Here is an 18,313-nt window from a genome sequence, read left to right on the forward strand (position 1 = left end):
GAAAAATAGTTTTCTTTTAAAATATCGTTGACAAAATTTACTTGATCTAATAATAATAAAATATGGAATGTATTATTATAATGTAGATTATCACAGAGTGATATAAATGCGTTTCCTGTGCATGATATATGCAATGATAGTCCATAATCCGGGCCCCCAAATGGCTTCGCATAAACGCAGTGCTCGACTGTCCATGTTACCGATGCTCCAATGGAATGGAAAATTTTGGTAGCATACCATGTGGCCGACGTATAACAGTAAACCATTCATGCCTATAAATAATCGAACTGATACCAATCGTTTCTTCATTCGAAAGAACAAATTGCACGCCAAAAAATTTTTTCTTAATAAAATTTAATTTTCTGTTATTTTTCTAAATGTATAACATAATAATGCTTATTTTGTTATACTCAGAACTTACAATTTTAAAAACCATTTTAAATTTAATTATCTAAAAAATTTCAAACTATAGTAAAATCAAATATTGAACAAATAATATTAAAACTAAATAAATAAGAAAGAATTTTAAATATGAAATTGAAGAAAGATCCAAGTTATATAAAAAAGCAATGATATTTATGAACCATATATCAGACTTTTTTCCATAATGGAATTAAGTCTGTAAACAGGTATTAAATTGTTTTGGCGTAAAACCTGTTCAGAGTTGCATAATTGTGTGAAAGTTGAACGTGTACCAGGAATTCGAAAAGGTCCACCGTTCCATACTTTAATGACATCGACGAGTAAGTAACAAGCGGAGAGAAAAGCCAGAGAAAAAGAAGTTGTCACGAATACGAATGATAATGACCTGAAATCAACAACAGTTTTTTGTATTGCAATTTATATAATATTCTTTTTTTTTTTTTTTAGAGACATACCATAGCTTTTTGTTAACAGGAATTATATTGCTAAAATGAAGAATGCATCCTATACAACTGAAAAATGCAGCCCATGCCAACCATCTTATTACGCGTTCTTTCCAATCTTTATAAGTCATCATTATTATGCCAGCGTGTAGGCCAAGAAAAACTTGGAATGTCGTTGTGAGAGTACCTTGAGAAAAAAAATACAAGAAAATAAAATATTTACAATTAAAAATAATTAAAAGAAGTCAAAGATAAAGTGAAGAAAAAAAATCTTGTAGTTATATTAAAAAAAAATAGCATTGCAATGATATCATGGATTATTTTAGAAAAAAAAATTTATAATACCCAAAATTCCTTCAGGATCATATGGTCCAGAATTATAAACCGTGGCTGAATGATGCAAATGAGGTTCTTTAAGTATCATTCTGTCGATGTAACCCGCTGCTCCACCCACGCAGTCAAAATATTTCGCATCATCGTGAAGACCACCAGGACCAAGGTAACCACTAGCAAGTAAAAATAATTGATTTAATATTTTTGTAAAAAGATGAATGTAATTCATTGAATTATACGTACATACGTGGGACATCCTGGAACTTTCAGGCAGAATGTGATGACACAGTGAATGGCCACAATCACCAGCATTACACACCATTGGGGAAGAAGCAGAAGAAAATCTTGCACTTCTTTTAACATTGGAGACTAGATATGAAAATTAAAAATTTACCAATATATATGAATCATATTATTTATTTTAACAAAAAAATTATTCCTAAAAGACACTTACTTGTGTCTTCTTGGGTTTTCTTGTCATCAAGCAGAAGTATATCAGAGCAACGATGAAATAAGTAATGCCAAATCGTTGGAGAACACCGAATATGCGAATAGTTTCTAATTGAGGACCAGTGCTCACAGTATTCAGAGACAATCCGATTAAAAACATAAGGATGCTCCTCTGTAACATACAGATAAACTAAAGTTACTTTTTGATTTAATAACTTCTTCAAATATAAATTTCTTATTATTTCTATTCTTCACATTTAATTTTTATAATTCTTTTATTAATCACCTTCACGATTCCATACAATATTATACGTCTCGGTTGCATGCGTTTCATCTGACTGGCCATGGCAATGGGGATGCACACTCCCATAATCCATATGAAACAAGGAAACAGTAAGTCACCCGGAAGTAATCCATTCCAAGTCGCATGGCCAAGGATCCTATAACCACCTGATCCATCGTTCACGAATATCATCAATAATGTACTCGCCCTGCAATGTTCAAAATTTATTATCTTCTACTACTTAGAACAATATAAAAATAAATAGAATAATAAAAGATCTACCCTCGAACCGTGTCGATCGCCTTCACTCGACGTTTCGAGGGTTGTTTCATCGCAGTTTCATCCAATTGACGTTTCATACATTTCTTCTTGCACACGTTCCATAACGATTTTAAGCCAGAAAGACCGAATAGAACGAGTATCAATACTCCAAAAATGACGAGAAGTTCTGAAAAAAATAATTTCACTCAATCAAATACACGTCTCTTTTCTGTAATCTAAATCGATATATTATCTTAGTTAATTTAAAGAATTTAATTGAAATAAAAAAGATAAGTACTATCTGCTGTCGTTTGGTAAACACTTTATTCATTTTATCTTGTATAATAAAATTTTTCTCTGATTTAAATAGATCAAATCTTTGGATCGAATCTAAAAAAGATTTATCGATTATATATAATCGAAATAATAAGTAAACTATTTAATAAATTGATCGATTAAAAAAAATTCCATTTCAAATAATAAATAATCTTACCTGTGTAAGGATAAGTTGGCGTATTCAGAGTTTTTATATTACAGCTTCGATTCTGTACAGACAATTCGTATACGCCGAACTGTCCCAAGTTCGGTGTTAGCTCGCAGATCACGTTGCTGTAACACGAGAAATACATCGTGTACGTCGGACTGGCATTAACATTTTATTGTGTTACTTTTCTACCTGCGCGTTTTATAAATGTACCTGGTATTTTTTGCGGATATAAATTCGTTAGGATCTTCAGCATCCAAAATTCTGAAACTCGTGGATCTGACTGTATCGACTATCACGCTGGAAGATAAATTTGATACGATCTGCTTGGTTCTAGTATACGGACACTGCAACGAAATCATCATTTTCGTAAAAAAAAAAAAAAAAAAAAAAATATTTATTCACGGTAGAATATTTAAAAATAAATATTTCTGGAAAAATTAATTTCAAAATTAATATATTCAAAATTCAAAATTAATAATTTCAAAATTAATATGGGGAGTATTACAGCAATAGAAGAAAAATAAATATTAAAAGAATTAATGATAAATTTGCATTACGCGTGTAAATATGTTGATTTAAAATTAAAATTATACCGTTATTAAATTAATTTTCCACTTCTCAAGTTGAACAATCGCCAATCATTATTTATTTGATGAATTTTAATATTTCTTTTTGCATCCTAGCAGATTTGCAAAAATCTGTTCAAATAAAAATATTCATAATTCTAAGATTTCCTTCAAAATTTCAACAAAATCTTTTTCGATAAAAATTTCTGGAATCAGATTCGTAGAAAGTAGTGCACAAGTATGGAAAGCACGAAATGCATAAAAAAGAGCGTGTCCTTGCGTGACTCACCAGCGCGCAATCCGCGGAGAGCAGGTAGAGCCAGGCATTCGAATCCTTGTCGTTCGTTCGTAGATTGATGCAAGCCTCGTCGTAACCGAGTGTAGATTCCTCATCGCAAAACCACTCGTCCATGGTCTCCATTTTACTCTGGGAACGTAACAAACGTTGAACATGGAAAATATCGCGGTTCACGATTCGAAAGGCGCGCGAAGAATCGTGGTTGATGATTTAACACGCATCCTTAATTTGAGAGAAATGTTTACCAGCAAGGTAAACGGTTCTATTTAGCAATCACAAGAAAATGGAACGATAAAAATTTCTTTAATTTTTTCATGTCATCATTTTACGAGCGAAACTTTATACGATCGTGGAAATTTGAAAATTTTTTATTTGAATTTTATGCAAAATTTAAATTTCTTTTAACTTAAATTTTTGAATATTATTTTTGTATCTTTTAGAAATACATTAATTTTGAAAATGGATAATTTCTACTTCAGTCAATGTTAAAAAATTGTAACTATGTAATTTTTTTAAAAATTAATTAAGGAATTATTATTATTATTAATCTAGAAAGAATTTAAGAATCATATTTCTCACGGAAGAAATTTAGATTAATCGGTATAATCGATCGCATTATTTTTTTAATCCTCATTATCTTTTACTTAATGTATCATGCATCATAATACAATGTCACATCAAGGTCGTTCAAGATCTCGAATCAAAGTAACACACAAAGATGTTCTCCAATTTAAAATCCACTTTCAAATCAATATCTTGCATAGTTTCTTTAAACATAAACACTTACAGTAATTACATAAATTTTAGAAAATCTTGGAATAATCTAGAAAACTACTCTACTAATTCTATGATGCTTCGAAATCTGTAAAATATAATAAAAAATACAAATATTTTCACTATACATACATTCACAAAACAAAAAAAAATTTAAAAAAACATAAAAGACAAAATACTTGCTATGCTTTTCTAAATTATAAAAAAAAAAAATAAAAATAAAAAAATAATAAAACACAAAATACAACATACCTGATATAATTCTTCAAAATCACAAATAAATGTACATTACGCGAGTAAAAAGACAAGTCGAGCAATCGTTACAGCACGGAAAGCAAAGACTAATCGCTCGTCCGCGAAATATATATTAAGCCAAATCGAGACGCGCGCGATGATTCCCTAATGGTGATTATGCGTTTAACGGTATAGTATATACTATATCAATGATTTGACCGACAACCGATTTCCTCCTGTTAAATATTGCGTGGACGCGGTTTGTAATCAGGCACGAGTTGGCACGAGAGTAGCGCGACAGCTTTTTAATATTGTAACCGGCGAACAGACGGGCAACTGACTAGCCGCGAATCACGTGGGTGCATCGACTGACATTTCACCTGGCATTCAGCAAGAATTTCGCCGCGGCATCACGATCCTCCGCATACAGTATCAGGCCGCCTTGAAACCGACTTTTCATCCGGTAGACCTTGGAACACGTTTCAACGATCATCGTTCTTCGCTTACGGTTCACGAGAGTCGTATAATCCTTGGACGTAACAGATGTTCCATATAACGGAATCTTCTCGTGAGATATTTTCATAAAATTTTATGAGCAATACGATTAAATTGTGGTTTTTTTTTTTTTTGTAATTATAATGAACTTTCTTGGTTTGGTTTCTGTTATTTTTGTTATGTATTTCGTTAAATTTTGAGAGAAAGATGCCGAGGTATAGATAATAAGGATTCTGAGGAAATAGATCTGATAGTAGACAATAGAAAATCGATATGGATGATCTGAATTGCAGGATTCAATAAAAATTCTAAATATATGATATACTTGATAGGAAATTTCTTAATTCGCAGGGATCCATGGAATGAGGACACAATCTGTAAAAATTACATTGACATTAGATTTATAATATTTATTAAAAGAGATTAAAATGAAGTTTAAAAATGATTTGACGATTGTTATGTTTTTTAAATATATTTTCGAAATGTATAGATAAAAGATATTTACTTATGTTATCAATCACTGATAAATTTAATTGATAAAAGAATAGATTAATAAAAGCATTAGTATGGATGAGATGGACTGAATATCATAGGTGAAGCATGGTTTAGATCTATCTTTTCATAATGAAAACATTATTATATCTATATATCAGTCTTTCAAAATTATTAATAATTAATAATTTTAAAAAGTTGATAAATTTTCAAATTGATTAATTTTTAAAATTCCTTTATTTTAGCTAATTAAAATACTTTGACATATATATTTATATAACATACATGTAATGATTTAGATAAATAAGTGCTATTAAACATACAAGAGTTAGCCAAATTATAAAACAAATTTGATATGTGCAGTTCAGTTAAACTGATTCGCATAAATGTCTCAAATGTTATTCTCGAACGATTTCAAAAAGTTCAACAGTTTGGGATTATTATAAAGACAATAATTAGTACCGAAAAATTCCAACATCACACAAAAAAAAATATTTTCTCAAGATAAATATATTGGTCAACTATCTCATGTTATCCATGTACATTATAATTTATAAATAAGAACAAACATAAGTGATCATTTATCAGGTTGATAGGAATTTTTTTTTTTTTTCAACTTTATGCCCATATAAAAATTTACGACGCGATGATGTATGTGGTATGACTGTAACTCAATCAAAATTGCTTATTATTCATTTTTCATAATAATATGTATGCTTTTTTTCCTTTAATTTGAATTACATAAATTTTTCAAGTAAAAAATAATATACATGAATGTAAATATGTGTCAGAATTACTATGTTTTTTAGTTGCTTGTAATATATCGTGCATTTCTCATAATAACAAAAGGAATGTATCCAGTGTAATATTGTGTCCATAAAATTTTTAACATTAATAACTTTCTATATTATTTAATACTGTGTAATAGATTATCTTTTAATGCAAAAAAAAAAATTTACATGAATTTCGATATTATCCACAACTTAGACCTTACAAACTAAATGTGTTTTTTCAATATTAAAATTAAGTTTTATTCTTGTTTAAAAGAAATGCATATATTAATTTCATTCATTTTCTCTTACATTTTTTTATTTTCATATATAATTTAAATGAGTTTTTTAAATCTTTATTCCTAAATTTCCCGTGTACAAGCAATTTTAATATTGCAACAATATTTTTATCAAAATCGTCAAAATCATTGTGTTAGGATTGAAAAACTTTCAATTTAATATTGCTATTTATCTAAGTAATACGGCAAAAATTGAATTAAAATTTTAATGAACAAATTCTTTCAATAAGTATAAATAATTAGAAATATTTTAAAATCTTCAAAATTAATATTTATCACTTACTATATCAATCAGCTATTTCTCCTCGTGTCGTAATAATGGAACATAAATAATCCTGATTAACAATGCATATAAATTAATCAACATATGATTTTTATATTTTAAAATTATATGATTCAATCTAATGAATTTGAAATATGTTACCTTAATTATATTATATGATAGATTCATGTACCATATTGGAATTCATCATACTCGCTACTATAATGAATCCTATATTAATTTACAATTTGAATATATGGAACAAACAGCTTAAACGGCCTATGTAAAAATTCATGGACCAAGAAGAATATCATTTTTCAATTTTGATGCGAAGATATATAATATATTCGCATATGAATTATAATGTTTGATATTCTTCGTTTCATCCAATAGTAACTACATATGTGTAAATATAATATACACCTATCTACAACAAAATTCTATTCAATAATATAACGTCGCTATGCTCCTTGTAATTCTTGTACCTTCTTACATGAAGGTGTTTCAATATTTTTAGCTTTGAAAAATAATTCTTGATCTCCAAAGTTTCTTGCTTTCCACATCATTGTTTCTCCTAGGGATTAAAGAAACAATGTATCCAAAGATATATATTTCTCGACTATTAAAGCCTTTTTTCATTTTCTAAGAACAACAGTACTCTGCTATATTGGGGCATTTAAAAATCAATTAAATAAAATACTTACTATAACTTTTCTCTCTAAAACAGGCATGTCTCAAATTATTCAGGTATTCTTCTTCAACAGAAATTTCTAGTCTACGTAAGCTGCCTTGATATTCAGTATGAAAGTTTTCTTTGACATAGTAGGGCACCTTTAATCCTTGAGTTGTTCTCAGTACAGAATATTTTCTGCGCACAAATTTAAAATGTGCATATAATCCCTTTCATACAAATCAATCACTCTTGTTTGAAATAAAATATACCAGAGACAAAAGCCGAGAAAATAAAGCATAAGTAATAGAATTGAAACATCACATAGAATTATTAATTAAAACTAATTTATTCATCGTTATTCGTCGATAAATATTTGTAAATACACTTACGCGTTAGAATGCAAGCTATATACAGGATCTGATATAAAGAAACTGCTCATCATAGTTAACAATATTAATAATAGCACAGGTAACATTTGAAGGAATGTGGTATATCCATTTGCTTGCTAAAAATCATAATATTTGTTAAAAATAATCATATATTTAATTAAAGTATAAATAAATATAATTTTTTTCATACTTGAGAGTGAGCATGTTGAGCTTGTGCATCTTGTTGTCTTGCCCATCTACCAGAACGTCTCATATAAAATTCTTGTTGTGGAAATCCACCTCCAAAGAACATACTAAATAATTCTTCTGCTGTTATATCAGCTAAAAAAAATTAATTTAATCAGTATTATTTAGATATTTATAAGAATTTATGATATGAAATAATTCTATAAAAAAAATAAACACATTATAATAATCTTACTTTCAAATCCTCTTGTATAATTATAATGTGAGTGATTTTGATGAGCTTGAGCACTTTGAAGTCTTTCTTCCTCAGGACCATACATATCATATTGCTTTCTCTTTTCGACATCAGTCAATATAGCAACAGCATTTCCAATAGCTGTGTATATGTAAATTACAATTTGTTATAATAAATTTGTTGCAAATATATTTTAATTATCATTTACCTTTAAAGGCTTCAGCAGCACCTGGTGCTTTATTTTTATCTGGATGTAACTGAAGTGCTAATTTTTTATATGCTTTCTTAATATCACTATCAGTTGCATCTTTATTTACACCCAAAATTTCATAATAATCTTTACATTTTTTGATTCTGCAATTATATTGAAGTTTATTAATAATAAGAAAAAATATTAGATTATAATATAAATATCAGAATAAAATAACAAATTTTATTATTATATTTAAAATATTTTGTTTACATTGATGTTTTTAAAATTTCAGAATTTTGTTTAATTAATTAATTAATATAAATACCTTTTAATGTGTTCAAGTTGCTCCTTTGTATAATCACTAGAAGCTTGAGTATGTGTGGTTTCTTTAGATGCAGTTTGACGTTTCCTAAGTGTAGGTTCAGATTCAGACTTTTGATTTTGTTTTGATAACATTGTCACTTTTGTTAACACATCTGTAAATATTTATAATTAATGATTATAATTAATAAATTATAAATATTTTATATTTCATATAATTACATAAATTTTTTTTCATTATCAATTTTTTATTTTTATTTACACATATTACAATTTTTATTTATTCACTACTACTTTCTTTTAATAATAATTTACATAATGATAAATTCACATCATAATAGTAAATATAAATGAAGTTTTATTTTTTTACAACTATAGAAACTGTTTTTTAAACTCAATAAACATTAAAATAATTTCTAAAAAAATAATAATGTATAATAAATATATAGTAATTTTATAACATAATCTTATTAAAACTCAAAAATACGGTGTAAATTTCTTTCAATGTAATGACAATTTTATGAATGGATAAAATAAAAAATAAAAAGCGATTGATTGATATTCTACACTGGTTGAAATAAATTTTTGTCAACTTACCTTCTGCTTTTTTCATTGGATATAGTTTTAATGCTTTACGTACAAATTTTTCTGCCTCCTCGTACTTTTTTTCTCGTAGATATAGTTCTGCAAGTTCCATACATCGCTCCGCCTCATCTTTATTACTATCCATGATTTTTTTTTTAAAGACCGAATTAAACTTTATACTAACGCAATGACGGAGCAAAATAGTAAATAGATTTAATCACACACTAATTCTCCGCCATAGCAATTTAATAAGTTGCGTCATGAACACGATACAAAGTAGAGCATTCGACTACGTGTAAGTGACGATACGTAGATGCTGCTTATAATATACTGATTATTATTTCTGCTGACATATCTGACAATTTGACTCTAATATCAACCAATCAAAATGTCTACTCGAATGAAATTTATTTATAAAAAAACAATTTTATTAATAATAATAGAAAATGAATTATAAAAAAAAGTAAATAAAAAGACACACAGTATCGATTTTTAAAACTTAATATTGATCTTTCTTTAATTAAATGAAATAACTTTTTATTTTTTATATAATAAAAATTAATTATTTTATAATGAACAATTTTTAATTTTTATAAATGGAATAAGAATTTGTCATAAAATAAATATTCTAACTTTGTATGTCAGGTTAAAATATTTCTGTCAATAATAACTAGTGTTTTTTGAATAGATATGTTTTGAAGACAATACTTGAAAATATTTCTTTATTATATAATAAAATATTAATTAGAAATTTTTTGTCACATAATTTCTAAATATTTATATATTATAAAAAATGTAAGTATATATAATATTTTTAATTGATATTTAACTAGCATTTGTTTATAATGTACTTTGATTTTAAAAGGTTATCTTTTATTATTTTACAAATATTTATATTAAAAATAAATTACATGAATTATTTTTTTATAAATGTTTTAATATAATATTTATAAAAAAATAATTTTAATAAATTAATTCATAATTTTGATGTATATTTTTTCATCTTTATAGAAGATGCAGAATATAAAACAATGTGTACGATTTATATCGTATAAATTACTTAAAACAAATAATTCGAATTTTTTATCTAATATACAAAGATCATATTATTTTTTTAAATCCGATGATGATGATCAAACAAAAGGTTTTCTTAAATATAATAATGTTGTTTTTCCTCCACAAAAACCAGATGAAGAAAAAAGGCCAGGTGTAAGTATAATTTATTAATAATTAAAGAATTTTATTTTACCAATTAAATATAAGTATTTTCTAAATTTATATTTTACAGTATGTTTGTCATGTAAAAAAAAACATAAAATATAGTCCATTGAAAATGTGGTATATTGCTTCTTTTGTAAGAGGTATGTCTGTAGATGAAGCTGTTAAACAATTAAGCTTTTTAAAGAAAAAAGGTGCAGCTATAGTCAAAGAAGTGATCTTAGAGGCACAAAAGATGGCTGTGGAAGAACATGATATTGAATTCAAAAGTAATTTATGGGTTGGTCAGTATATTAATTATAAAATATATTCAAATATATATTAGAAATATTATATTATTTCAATTAATTTTTCAGCTGAATCTTTTGCAACAAAAGGTAAAACATTAAAAGGAATACGACGTCATGCTAGAGCAAGAGTTGGAATAGTACATTATAGATATACTAATTACTTTGTACGTTTAGAAGAAGGAAAACCACCAAAACATTATTACGTATCAGCACCTAAAAGTGGTGACGAATTATTGAAAGAATGGATGGAAGAAATGCATCACCGTAAAATATATAATTCATTATAATATGTATATAAATATATATAAATAAATAATTCATCTTCTTTCTGAAGTTATTAATTGATATAAAATTCGTGTTATAATTAAAAAAATAAATTTTTATAAATATAAGATGTAAATATAATGTTACAATTAGAATTTATTTAAAAATTAATAATTAATATATTATAATAAATGTGAAGCAAATACATAAATTTATTTTATAGTTTCAACTTGGTTCTTCTCCAATGACGCCGTTTAGCATTATATCTAAAATTATATATATATATATATAATAATAAATAATAGATTAAATGAAAATACAAATATGTATTTTAATGATTTTTACCTAATAGTATTGCCAGTTCGCATTCTGACCCATTGCGGAATCGGTCTGTTTTGTTTTAATTTCTTAGCAAGTTTTCGTTTAATAATAAATGTTTTGTGAGCCGACTGAAATAAATAACAAAATTCATATATTTCTTAAATGTAATATTCTAATAATTATATAGATATATTTTATAGGATGTCAAATTAATTATTAGATTAAATAACTTTATTTCAACCTTACCATTTTGTCCGTATAGCAACTGATGAAATGGCCAAGTTGACTGCGTATTATATTAAACAGGATTTCCAATATTAAAATTTCACTATATAAAAGTTACCAAAACTACTAAATATTTAGTAATAAATATTAAATAAAATTTTTATATAAAAATAATATATACTAGATAAACATTTTAAATATTATCATAAATATATAAACATAATATTAATTTTAATAATGTTAATTTTAATATAATTTAACTAATAAGTTTTAGAATTTAAAATAATTAAAAATATTTAAATTTTATAATTTAGAATTATTAATGTTAATTTTAACAATTATTTAATAATAATAAAAATTTTTTATTATTATTAAATAAATATTATTATTAAATAAATATTAAATAAATATTATTATAATTAATAATAATAAAAAAAATATTTTAGTTTCAAAATTAATATTATTTTAAATTGATTTAAAATATACATCTTTATAAATATGTATATATTTTCACAATCTATTTATTATATATTTATAAAATATATTTATTAAAATGCATCATATAAAAATTTTTATTTTAATAAATGAAATCAAATCTAATCTATTTAAATAAAATAATTAAAATATTTATATTTTAAAACATTATATGTAACAATAAATTATATTATATATTTATATATTATATTTTATTATATTATTTATACATATGTTTTTCATTATCATTATATATTTTATTTATATTAAAAAAATGTATTAAAAGAAATAGGAAATATTTTTTTATTTTTTGATTATTTGATTAATTGAACTTTAGATTTTATTATTACGATTTAGAGATATTATTTTGATTATTTTTATTTTTTGATAATTTTTTGATTGAACTTTGGACTTTATTATACGATTTAATTATTATAAAATTAACTTGAATTAAGTATTTCCTTAGTTATTGTTTAACTAAATATCTAAAACATTAAAAACTGAAATATTAAAAATTATAAAAAAATGTTCGCTACTTACTTTAGAACATTTCGAATTGCAAATAAAGTGAGTATCAAGAGATTCAATTTTCTTGATTCTTATTTGTTTTAACCTTTAATTCTTAATTGATTAATATATATAATTCTTTTTTTATCAACAAAGTATAAACTTTTATTATCTATAATATTTCAATGTTGTTTTTTTATTTATAAAATATATTTTTTTTAAATAAATGTAATCATTAATTTAAAAAATATTAATTTTATATAGAATTATATATCTTTTTAATATCATTAATAATAAAAATAATATAAATTAAAATAAAATTCTAAATTGTTTGTTCAAAGAAAACAAAATATTTAATCAAATTATTTAATATTTTAGTATGGCTTACTGGCACGCTATGAATCTACATTAGTTATTGCAGAACATAATAATGAATCACTATTACCTATTACTTGTAATACTTTAAGTGCAGCAAAAAAAATTGGTGGAGATATAACAGTTTTAGTTGCTGGTAGCAAATGTGATAGAGTTGCACAAAGTGTTAGTAAAGCTAATGGTGTATCTAAAGTTTTGATCGCAGATAGTGATGCTTTTAAAGGATTTTTCCCAGAGGCATTAACTCCTTTGATTCTTGCAATTCAAAATGAATATAAATTTACCCATATTTTAACTGGTGCCACTGCTTTTGGTAAAGCATTATTACCAAGAGTAAGTATCAAATTAAAAGACTATTTTTTTTATTTTTATATGCAATTATGAAATATTTTTTTGTAATTCATATATAAATTTTATTTTTTAAGATTGCAGCTAAATTAGATGTATCCCCAGTAAGTGATATTATTGATATTAAATCAACTGATACATTTATCCGTACTATTTATGCAGGGAATGCAATTCAAACTTTAAAATGCAAAGACAATGTAAAAATAGTTACAATAAGAGGTACTTCATTTGAAGCTATACCTTTAGAAGGAGGTAATGCCAAGTGTGAAGCTGCACCAGTTGGTGATTATAAATCACAATTGATAGAATTCATTAAACAGGAGTTATCTAAATCTGATAGACCAGAATTAACATCTGCAAAAGTTGTTATATCTGGAGGAAGAGGAATGAAATCTGGTGAGAACTTCAAATTATTATATACTTTAGCGGATAAACTTAATGCTGCAGTTGGTGCATCTCGTGCTGCTGTTGATGCTGGTTTTGTGCCTAATGATTTACAAGTAGGACAAACTGGAAAAATTGTTGCTCCAGTAAGTTTTCCAATTATATATAAGTATTATAAGTATTTCCAATTATATATAATTATTATTATTAAAAAATTATTTATATTTTAATTTATATTATATAGAACTTATACATTGCTGTTGGAATTTCTGGAGCAATTCAGCATCTTGCTGGTATGAAAGACTCAAAGACAATTGTTGCGATTAATAAGGATCCAGAAGCACCTATCTTTCAAGTAGCTGATTATGGCTTAGTTGCTGACTTATTTAAGGCTGTTCCTGAACTCACGGAAAAATTGTAAATTTTGATATAATATTTTATAAATATTTTTGTTATAATATCTAATAATATAATATCTATAAATATATATATATATATATATACAAAATGTTCTTAGAAAATAATAAATTTTTATATGATTTAAAATATATGTGCTTTAATTATCTATTTTAATTTTATGTATTAATAATTTAAGATTAATTATATTGTCTTTATTTTAGTAAATTGTATTTTAGGTTGTAGCATTAAATATGGTATCATGAGATTTTTTTTAAATTTCATAATAATATATTATTACATTCTCAGTTTCAGAAAATGAAAAAACTTTCAAGAATTTTTTTCAAGAAATTTTTTTCAAGAAAATGTTCTGAGAAAATGAAAAAACTTCCAAGAAATTTTATATAAATATTTAATCAACGTAGTAATTTTGATAATATTTATCGCATACATATGTAATTTTCGACTTGAACGCCACCATGAATGCCCGTCCTTTCATACTTTGGTTATATATATATGTATATGGAACGGCTGCCATCTTTGTCGTTTCTTGGCGTGGTGCATGGCCGGCTAGATTACCTATTTTTGAGTGTAAAATCGTATTTATATGTTTTGTGTCTTTAGATGTGGAAATTCGATAATAATTTTATCATGAGTATGGACAGTATCGAAAAATTATACAAAAATTTTGGCATTTTGGCTGATGCCAAAGATAAATTAGCCGAGGTAGTCTACAAACTTGGTTATATTGAATAACCACATTTACTCATTTCTATCTTTTATAATTTTTTGTATTTATAAGCATAAAATACATATTTTATTTTTTTGTATTTTTAATATTTGCAAATATTTTATTAATTTCAAATTCATTGAATGGTATTCTTGATATCATGGAAGTGATTCAATTGTACATAAATAATTAATCAGAAGAAATAGTAAATATTATTAAATTTTTATTTGAACATTACAGCATGAAAAAGAATATTTAGAGATTCTAACAGCAGTGAAAGGATCACCTAAAGAAAAACGATTAGCATCACAATTCATTGCAAGGTTTTTTAAATATTTCCCAAAATTGGCTGATCAGGCTATAGATGCCCATTTAGATCTTTGTGAAGATGAGGATATGGCTGTATATATTTTTTATTATTTATAATATTAATATATAATGTATATGTAAAAAATATAAAATTTTATAATTTATTTTTAGATCAGGAAACAAGCAATTAAAGATTTACCTGCGTTATGTAAAGATAATAAGGAACATACAGCTAGAATTGCAGATATTTTAGCTCAATTACTTCAAGCTGAAGATCCATCTGAATTAGCTGTAGTTCATAATAGTGTTATGTCTCTTATGAAGACAGATCCAAGAGGTATTATTAATATATAATCATTTATTATTAGACTTTTGAAATGTTAACTGCATTTCATTATTTTTTTCTTTAGGTACAATAAGTGGATTTTTTAGTCAGATTATTAATGGTGATGATGGAACACGTGAGCGTTGCATTAAGTTCCTAGCAACAAAATTAAAAGCAATAGGTCATGATATTATTACTAAAGAACCAGAAGATCTTTTAATTTCAGAATGCAAAAAAGTGTTACAAGTATGATTTTTTTATAATTATAATTATATAATTTTTTTAATTTATATAATTTTTGTAATACTTTCATATTTAGGATGTTACTGCTGATGAATTTCACAGTATTATGGAAGTTCTTGCATGGACCAGATTAGGTACAACAATTAGTGGACAGCAAGAATTAGTAGATATTACAGTTGAACAAGCTGAATTGTCTGAACCATTCAAACATACTAATGTTGAACAGTGGAATAGACTTGTACAATGTATTAAACATGCACTTCCATTCTTTAGTGTAAATATAATCTAATCGAATTTTTAAAAGTCATTTTGTGTTTATTTATGAAATTTACAATAATGTATTTACTTTTTAGTCTCAAATAGATTCATCACGTTTTGTTTCTTATATTTGTATACAAGTTTTACCGCATCTTTCTTTAATTACTTCACCTGATGGAAGAGATATACAATTGGAGTTATTAAAACTTCTTGCTGAATTAGCTGTATTTTGTGGCACAATTGATAAGCCAGAAGAAAAAGTACAACAACTTTATAATACTCTTATTGTAAGTAATATCATTGAAAATGTATATTTTATTTAGAGAATATTAATAATATTTTAATATTTTTAGACATATATGCCACTACCTCCAGTCACAGAAATAACGGAAGTACCACAATTACAGTTTAGTCATGTTGAATGTCTCATGTATGCTTTTCATAAATTATGCAAGCAAACACCAGAATTTTTAATGAAAGATCCAGAGCAGCTTAAGGAATTTAGATTAAGATTACAGTATTTTGCACGTGGTATTCAAGGTTATATAAAAAAATTACGAGAGGCAATTAGTGGAAAATCAGAAGAAGAATTGAAGTCAGAGGAGAATCAATTAAAAGTTGTTGCTTTGAAAACAACAAATAATATTAATACTTTAATCAAAGATTTATTTCATTCACCACCCAGTTTTAAAAGTGTTATACATCTTTCATGGAAAACAACAGCTAATGATAAGAAGGTACATATTAAATTAGTTCTAATTTTTTTTTTAAAAATATATTTTATTAAATATCTTAATTTTTTTTTTTATCATTATTCTAGAATGAAAAGCATTCATCTGCTCAAAAGAGACATACACCAATTACATTTGGAAATGACAGCAATTCTAATAAACGAAGTAAAGAGGATAAAAGTAAAAGGGAATTATATACTCCTCCTAGTGGAAAATATAGTTCAAACATATCATCAAATTATGGTAATTTAATAAAAAGAAACATTATTATTTTCCAAAATATTAGTTAAAGATCATAAGAAAAAGAATATAAAAAAAGAATTTTCTTTCATTTTATTATTTATTATTATTTCTTTCACTTTAATATAGGTCGAGGTAGATTTAGAGGAAATAGGTCAGGTGGTCGAGGTGGTTATAGACCGCGAGGTCGTGGAACGTGGAGAAAAAATTTTTACTAACTCTCTGATTATTTAAATTTTTAAAAAGCATGAAATGGTAAAAGCTGCAATAATATAAAAACTATATCAGGCCTGTAAAATGTACATATAAAAATGAAGAATGTAAAAGTGATTATTTACAGAAAGTGCTTTTTAAAAAAAGTGACAAAGGAAATACAACTTTTTTGTTTGATCTTTTGTTGAAATCTTAGTGTAAAGAAAGTGTTTTCTTGTGAAAGCTTTAAATACACACCATACATACAAGTTTCAAACACAAAATTATAAGGATCAATAATTCACTGAACACAGTGGTAATTACTGACAATTGTCATAATGAAATATTGATATTTAAAGAAGAGAAGATTGGTGTGAAAATAATATACTAATTGTGTTATGACAATTTTTTTATTGTTAAACAAATGAAAAATACAATTTGGAGAAACTTGAGTTTGGAAAAAGTGAATAAATACGTGGGAAGAAGTGAGCAAGATGACATCATGAACTTCAAGAAGTGTTTATTATGAAACTATTAATCAGGTACTTTAACAGGCAATACAACAAATAAAATAATGACGAGAAAATGGTGCAAGGACACAGTATGTGAATCATTTGAAATGAAGAATTATCAAATATCAGAACCAAAAATTTCATATAGAGAATATTTAAAAATTCATACTGTACAATGACCGGTTTGTGCTATGACATGGACACTGGTGTTACACGTATTTGCAAAAGACAGACAATTTCTTTCTTCCACAACAACTCTAGATGTTAAAATAGTATCAAAATGTATTCCTGTATTTCCTAGTTCTTCCTATTCCTCTTTCTAGATAACATTTTTTATTTCTTTTGTCAACAGGAAAGCGACGATTGGAATAATTGAAGAAACGCCAAATGGAACATCTTTTGAAAATATAATAAAATCAAAGAAACTTAAAGAGACTTTTTGTTTTCAATTTCTCAAATTATATTAGTTATATTTATAACTATACATATTTTTTATTTACTATTTCTATTCTACAGTAT

General features: G+C 25.4%; 5 protein-coding genes across 7 annotated transcripts; 3 read left to right on the plus strand and 2 right to left on the minus strand.

Annotated features, from left to right (window-relative positions):
• Positions 1-77: 77 nt before the first annotated feature.
• Positions 78-5,607, minus strand: LOC122711653 (heparan-alpha-glucosaminide N-acetyltransferase-like). 3 transcript variants are annotated; one of them, XM_043930656.1, is made up of 12 exons: positions 4,571-5,607; positions 3,536-3,673; positions 2,891-3,024; positions 2,687-2,802; positions 2,215-2,380; positions 1,936-2,140; positions 1,654-1,821; positions 1,447-1,568; positions 1,212-1,372; positions 879-1,053; positions 696-808; positions 78-272 (listed from the first exon to the last, which is right to left on the minus strand). In XM_043930656.1, the coding sequence occupies exons 2-12, from the start codon at positions 3,665-3,667 to the stop codon at positions 91-93; spliced, it is 1,674 nt and encodes a 557-aa protein (XP_043786591.1). In that variant the 5' UTR covers positions 3,668-3,673; positions 4,571-5,607; the 3' UTR covers positions 78-90. The 3 variants fall into 3 exon arrangements, with proteins under 3 accessions (XP_043786591.1, XP_043786590.1, XP_043786592.1); XM_043930655.1 differs by lacking the exon at positions 4,571-5,607 and having other exon boundaries at positions 3,536-3,854; XM_043930657.1 differs by lacking the exon at positions 4,571-5,607 and having other exon boundaries at positions 2,891-2,977; positions 3,536-3,657.
• A 424-nt stretch (positions 5,608-6,031) lies between these two features.
• Positions 6,032-9,931, minus strand: LOC122711654 (dnaJ homolog subfamily B member 12). The gene is made up of 8 exons (XM_043930658.1): positions 9,465-9,931; positions 8,872-9,022; positions 8,562-8,707; positions 8,354-8,494; positions 8,123-8,253; positions 7,933-8,048; positions 7,575-7,738; positions 6,032-7,444 (listed from the first exon to the last, which is right to left on the minus strand). Exons 1-8 carry the CDS (start codon positions 9,595-9,597, stop codon positions 7,332-7,334), a joined length of 1,095 nt encoding a protein of 364 aa, XP_043786593.1. The 5' UTR covers positions 9,598-9,931; the 3' UTR covers positions 6,032-7,331.
• Positions 9,932-10,121: 190 nt separating this feature from the next.
• LOC122711655 (39S ribosomal protein L22, mitochondrial) lies at positions 10,122-11,293 on the plus strand. The gene is made up of 4 exons (XM_043930659.1): positions 10,122-10,247; positions 10,464-10,661; positions 10,741-10,954; positions 11,027-11,293. The coding sequence occupies exons 2-4, from the start codon at positions 10,467-10,469 to the stop codon at positions 11,245-11,247; spliced, it is 630 nt and encodes a 209-aa protein (XP_043786594.1). The 5' UTR covers positions 10,122-10,247; positions 10,464-10,466; the 3' UTR covers positions 11,248-11,293.
• Positions 11,294-12,635: 1,342 nt separating this feature from the next.
• LOC122711680 (electron transfer flavoprotein subunit alpha, mitochondrial) lies at positions 12,636-14,385 on the plus strand. Its single transcript, XM_043930684.1, has 4 exons — positions 12,636-12,811; positions 13,130-13,459; positions 13,552-14,004; positions 14,103-14,385. Exons 1-4 carry the CDS (start codon positions 12,770-12,772, stop codon positions 14,277-14,279), a joined length of 1,002 nt encoding a protein of 333 aa, XP_043786619.1. The 5' UTR covers positions 12,636-12,769; the 3' UTR covers positions 14,280-14,385.
• Positions 14,386-14,741: 356 nt separating this feature from the next.
• On the plus strand, positions 14,742-18,282 carry LOC122711673 (apoptosis inhibitor 5). Its single transcript, XM_043930675.1, has 9 exons — positions 14,742-14,980; positions 15,225-15,386; positions 15,465-15,630; positions 15,704-15,864; positions 15,938-16,135; positions 16,215-16,406; positions 16,473-16,856; positions 16,940-17,093; positions 17,220-18,282. Exons 1-9 carry the CDS (start codon positions 14,879-14,881, stop codon positions 17,306-17,308), a joined length of 1,608 nt encoding a protein of 535 aa, XP_043786610.1. The 5' UTR covers positions 14,742-14,878; the 3' UTR covers positions 17,309-18,282.
• The last annotated feature ends 31 nt before the right edge of the window (positions 18,283-18,313 follow it).

Source organism: Apis laboriosa, unplaced genomic scaffold, assembly GCF_014066325.1.
Source record: "Apis laboriosa isolate Shangri-la unplaced genomic scaffold, ASM1406632v1 scaffold17_cov146, whole genome shotgun sequence".
NCBI lineage: Eukaryota > Metazoa > Arthropoda > Insecta > Hymenoptera > Apidae > Apis > Apis laboriosa.

What these genes read in the sequence shown, in the direction of transcription:
- LOC122711654 (XM_043930658.1), bottom strand. Translation starts at nt 9,597, where the DNA reads ATGGATAGTAATAAAGATGAGGCGGAGCGATGTATGGAACTTGCAGAA. An exon ending in TGCTGCTGAAGCCTTTAAAG is followed by an intron (nt 8,495 to 8,561) that starts GTAAATGATAAT and finishes ACATATACACAG; the next exon opens with CTATTGGAAATGCTGTTGCT. An exon ending in TTATACAAGAGGATTTGAAA is followed by an intron (nt 8,254 to 8,353) that starts GTAAGATTATTA and finishes AATTTTTTTTAG; the next exon opens with CTGATATAACAGCAGAAGAA.
- LOC122711653 (XM_043930656.1), bottom strand. Translation starts at nt 3,667, where the DNA reads ATGGAGACCATGGACGAGTGGTTTTGCGATGAGGAATCTACACTCGGT. An exon ending in ATATCCGCAAAAAATACCAG is followed by an intron (nt 2,803 to 2,890) that starts GTACATTTATAA and finishes CTCGTGTTACAG; the next exon opens with CAACGTGATCTGCGAGCTAA. An exon ending in TGATCCTGAAGGAATTTTGG is followed by an intron (nt 1,054 to 1,211) that starts GTATTATAAATT and finishes TTTTTTCTCAAG; the next exon opens with GTACTCTCACAACGACATTC.
- LOC122711680 (XM_043930684.1), top strand. Translation starts at nt 12,770, where the DNA reads ATGTTCGCTACTTACTTTAGAACATTTCGAATTGCAAATAAA. An exon ending in CATTTCGAATTGCAAATAAA is followed by an intron (nt 12,812 to 13,129) that starts GTGAGTATCAAG and finishes TTAATATTTTAG; the next exon opens with TATGGCTTACTGGCACGCTA. An exon ending in GTAAAGCATTATTACCAAGA is followed by an intron (nt 13,460 to 13,551) that starts GTAAGTATCAAA and finishes TTATTTTTTAAG; the next exon opens with ATTGCAGCTAAATTAGATGT.
- LOC122711673 (XM_043930675.1), top strand. Translation starts at nt 14,879, where the DNA reads ATGTGGAAATTCGATAATAATTTTATCATGAGTATGGACAGTATCGAA. An exon ending in CCAAAGATAAATTAGCCGAG is followed by an intron (nt 14,981 to 15,224) that starts GTAGTCTACAAA and finishes TGAACATTACAG; the next exon opens with CATGAAAAAGAATATTTAGA. An exon ending in AACTTTATAATACTCTTATT is followed by an intron (nt 16,407 to 16,472) that starts GTAAGTAATATC and finishes TAATATTTTTAG; the next exon opens with ACATATATGCCACTACCTCC.
- LOC122711655 (XM_043930659.1), top strand. Translation starts at nt 10,467, where the DNA reads ATGCAGAATATAAAACAATGTGTACGATTTATATCGTATAAATTACTT. An exon ending in ATGAAGAAAAAAGGCCAGGT is followed by an intron (nt 10,662 to 10,740) that starts GTAAGTATAATT and finishes TATATTTTACAG; the next exon opens with TATGTTTGTCATGTAAAAAA. An exon ending in CAAAAGTAATTTATGGGTTG is followed by an intron (nt 10,955 to 11,026) that starts GTCAGTATATTA and finishes TTAATTTTTCAG; the next exon opens with CTGAATCTTTTGCAACAAAA.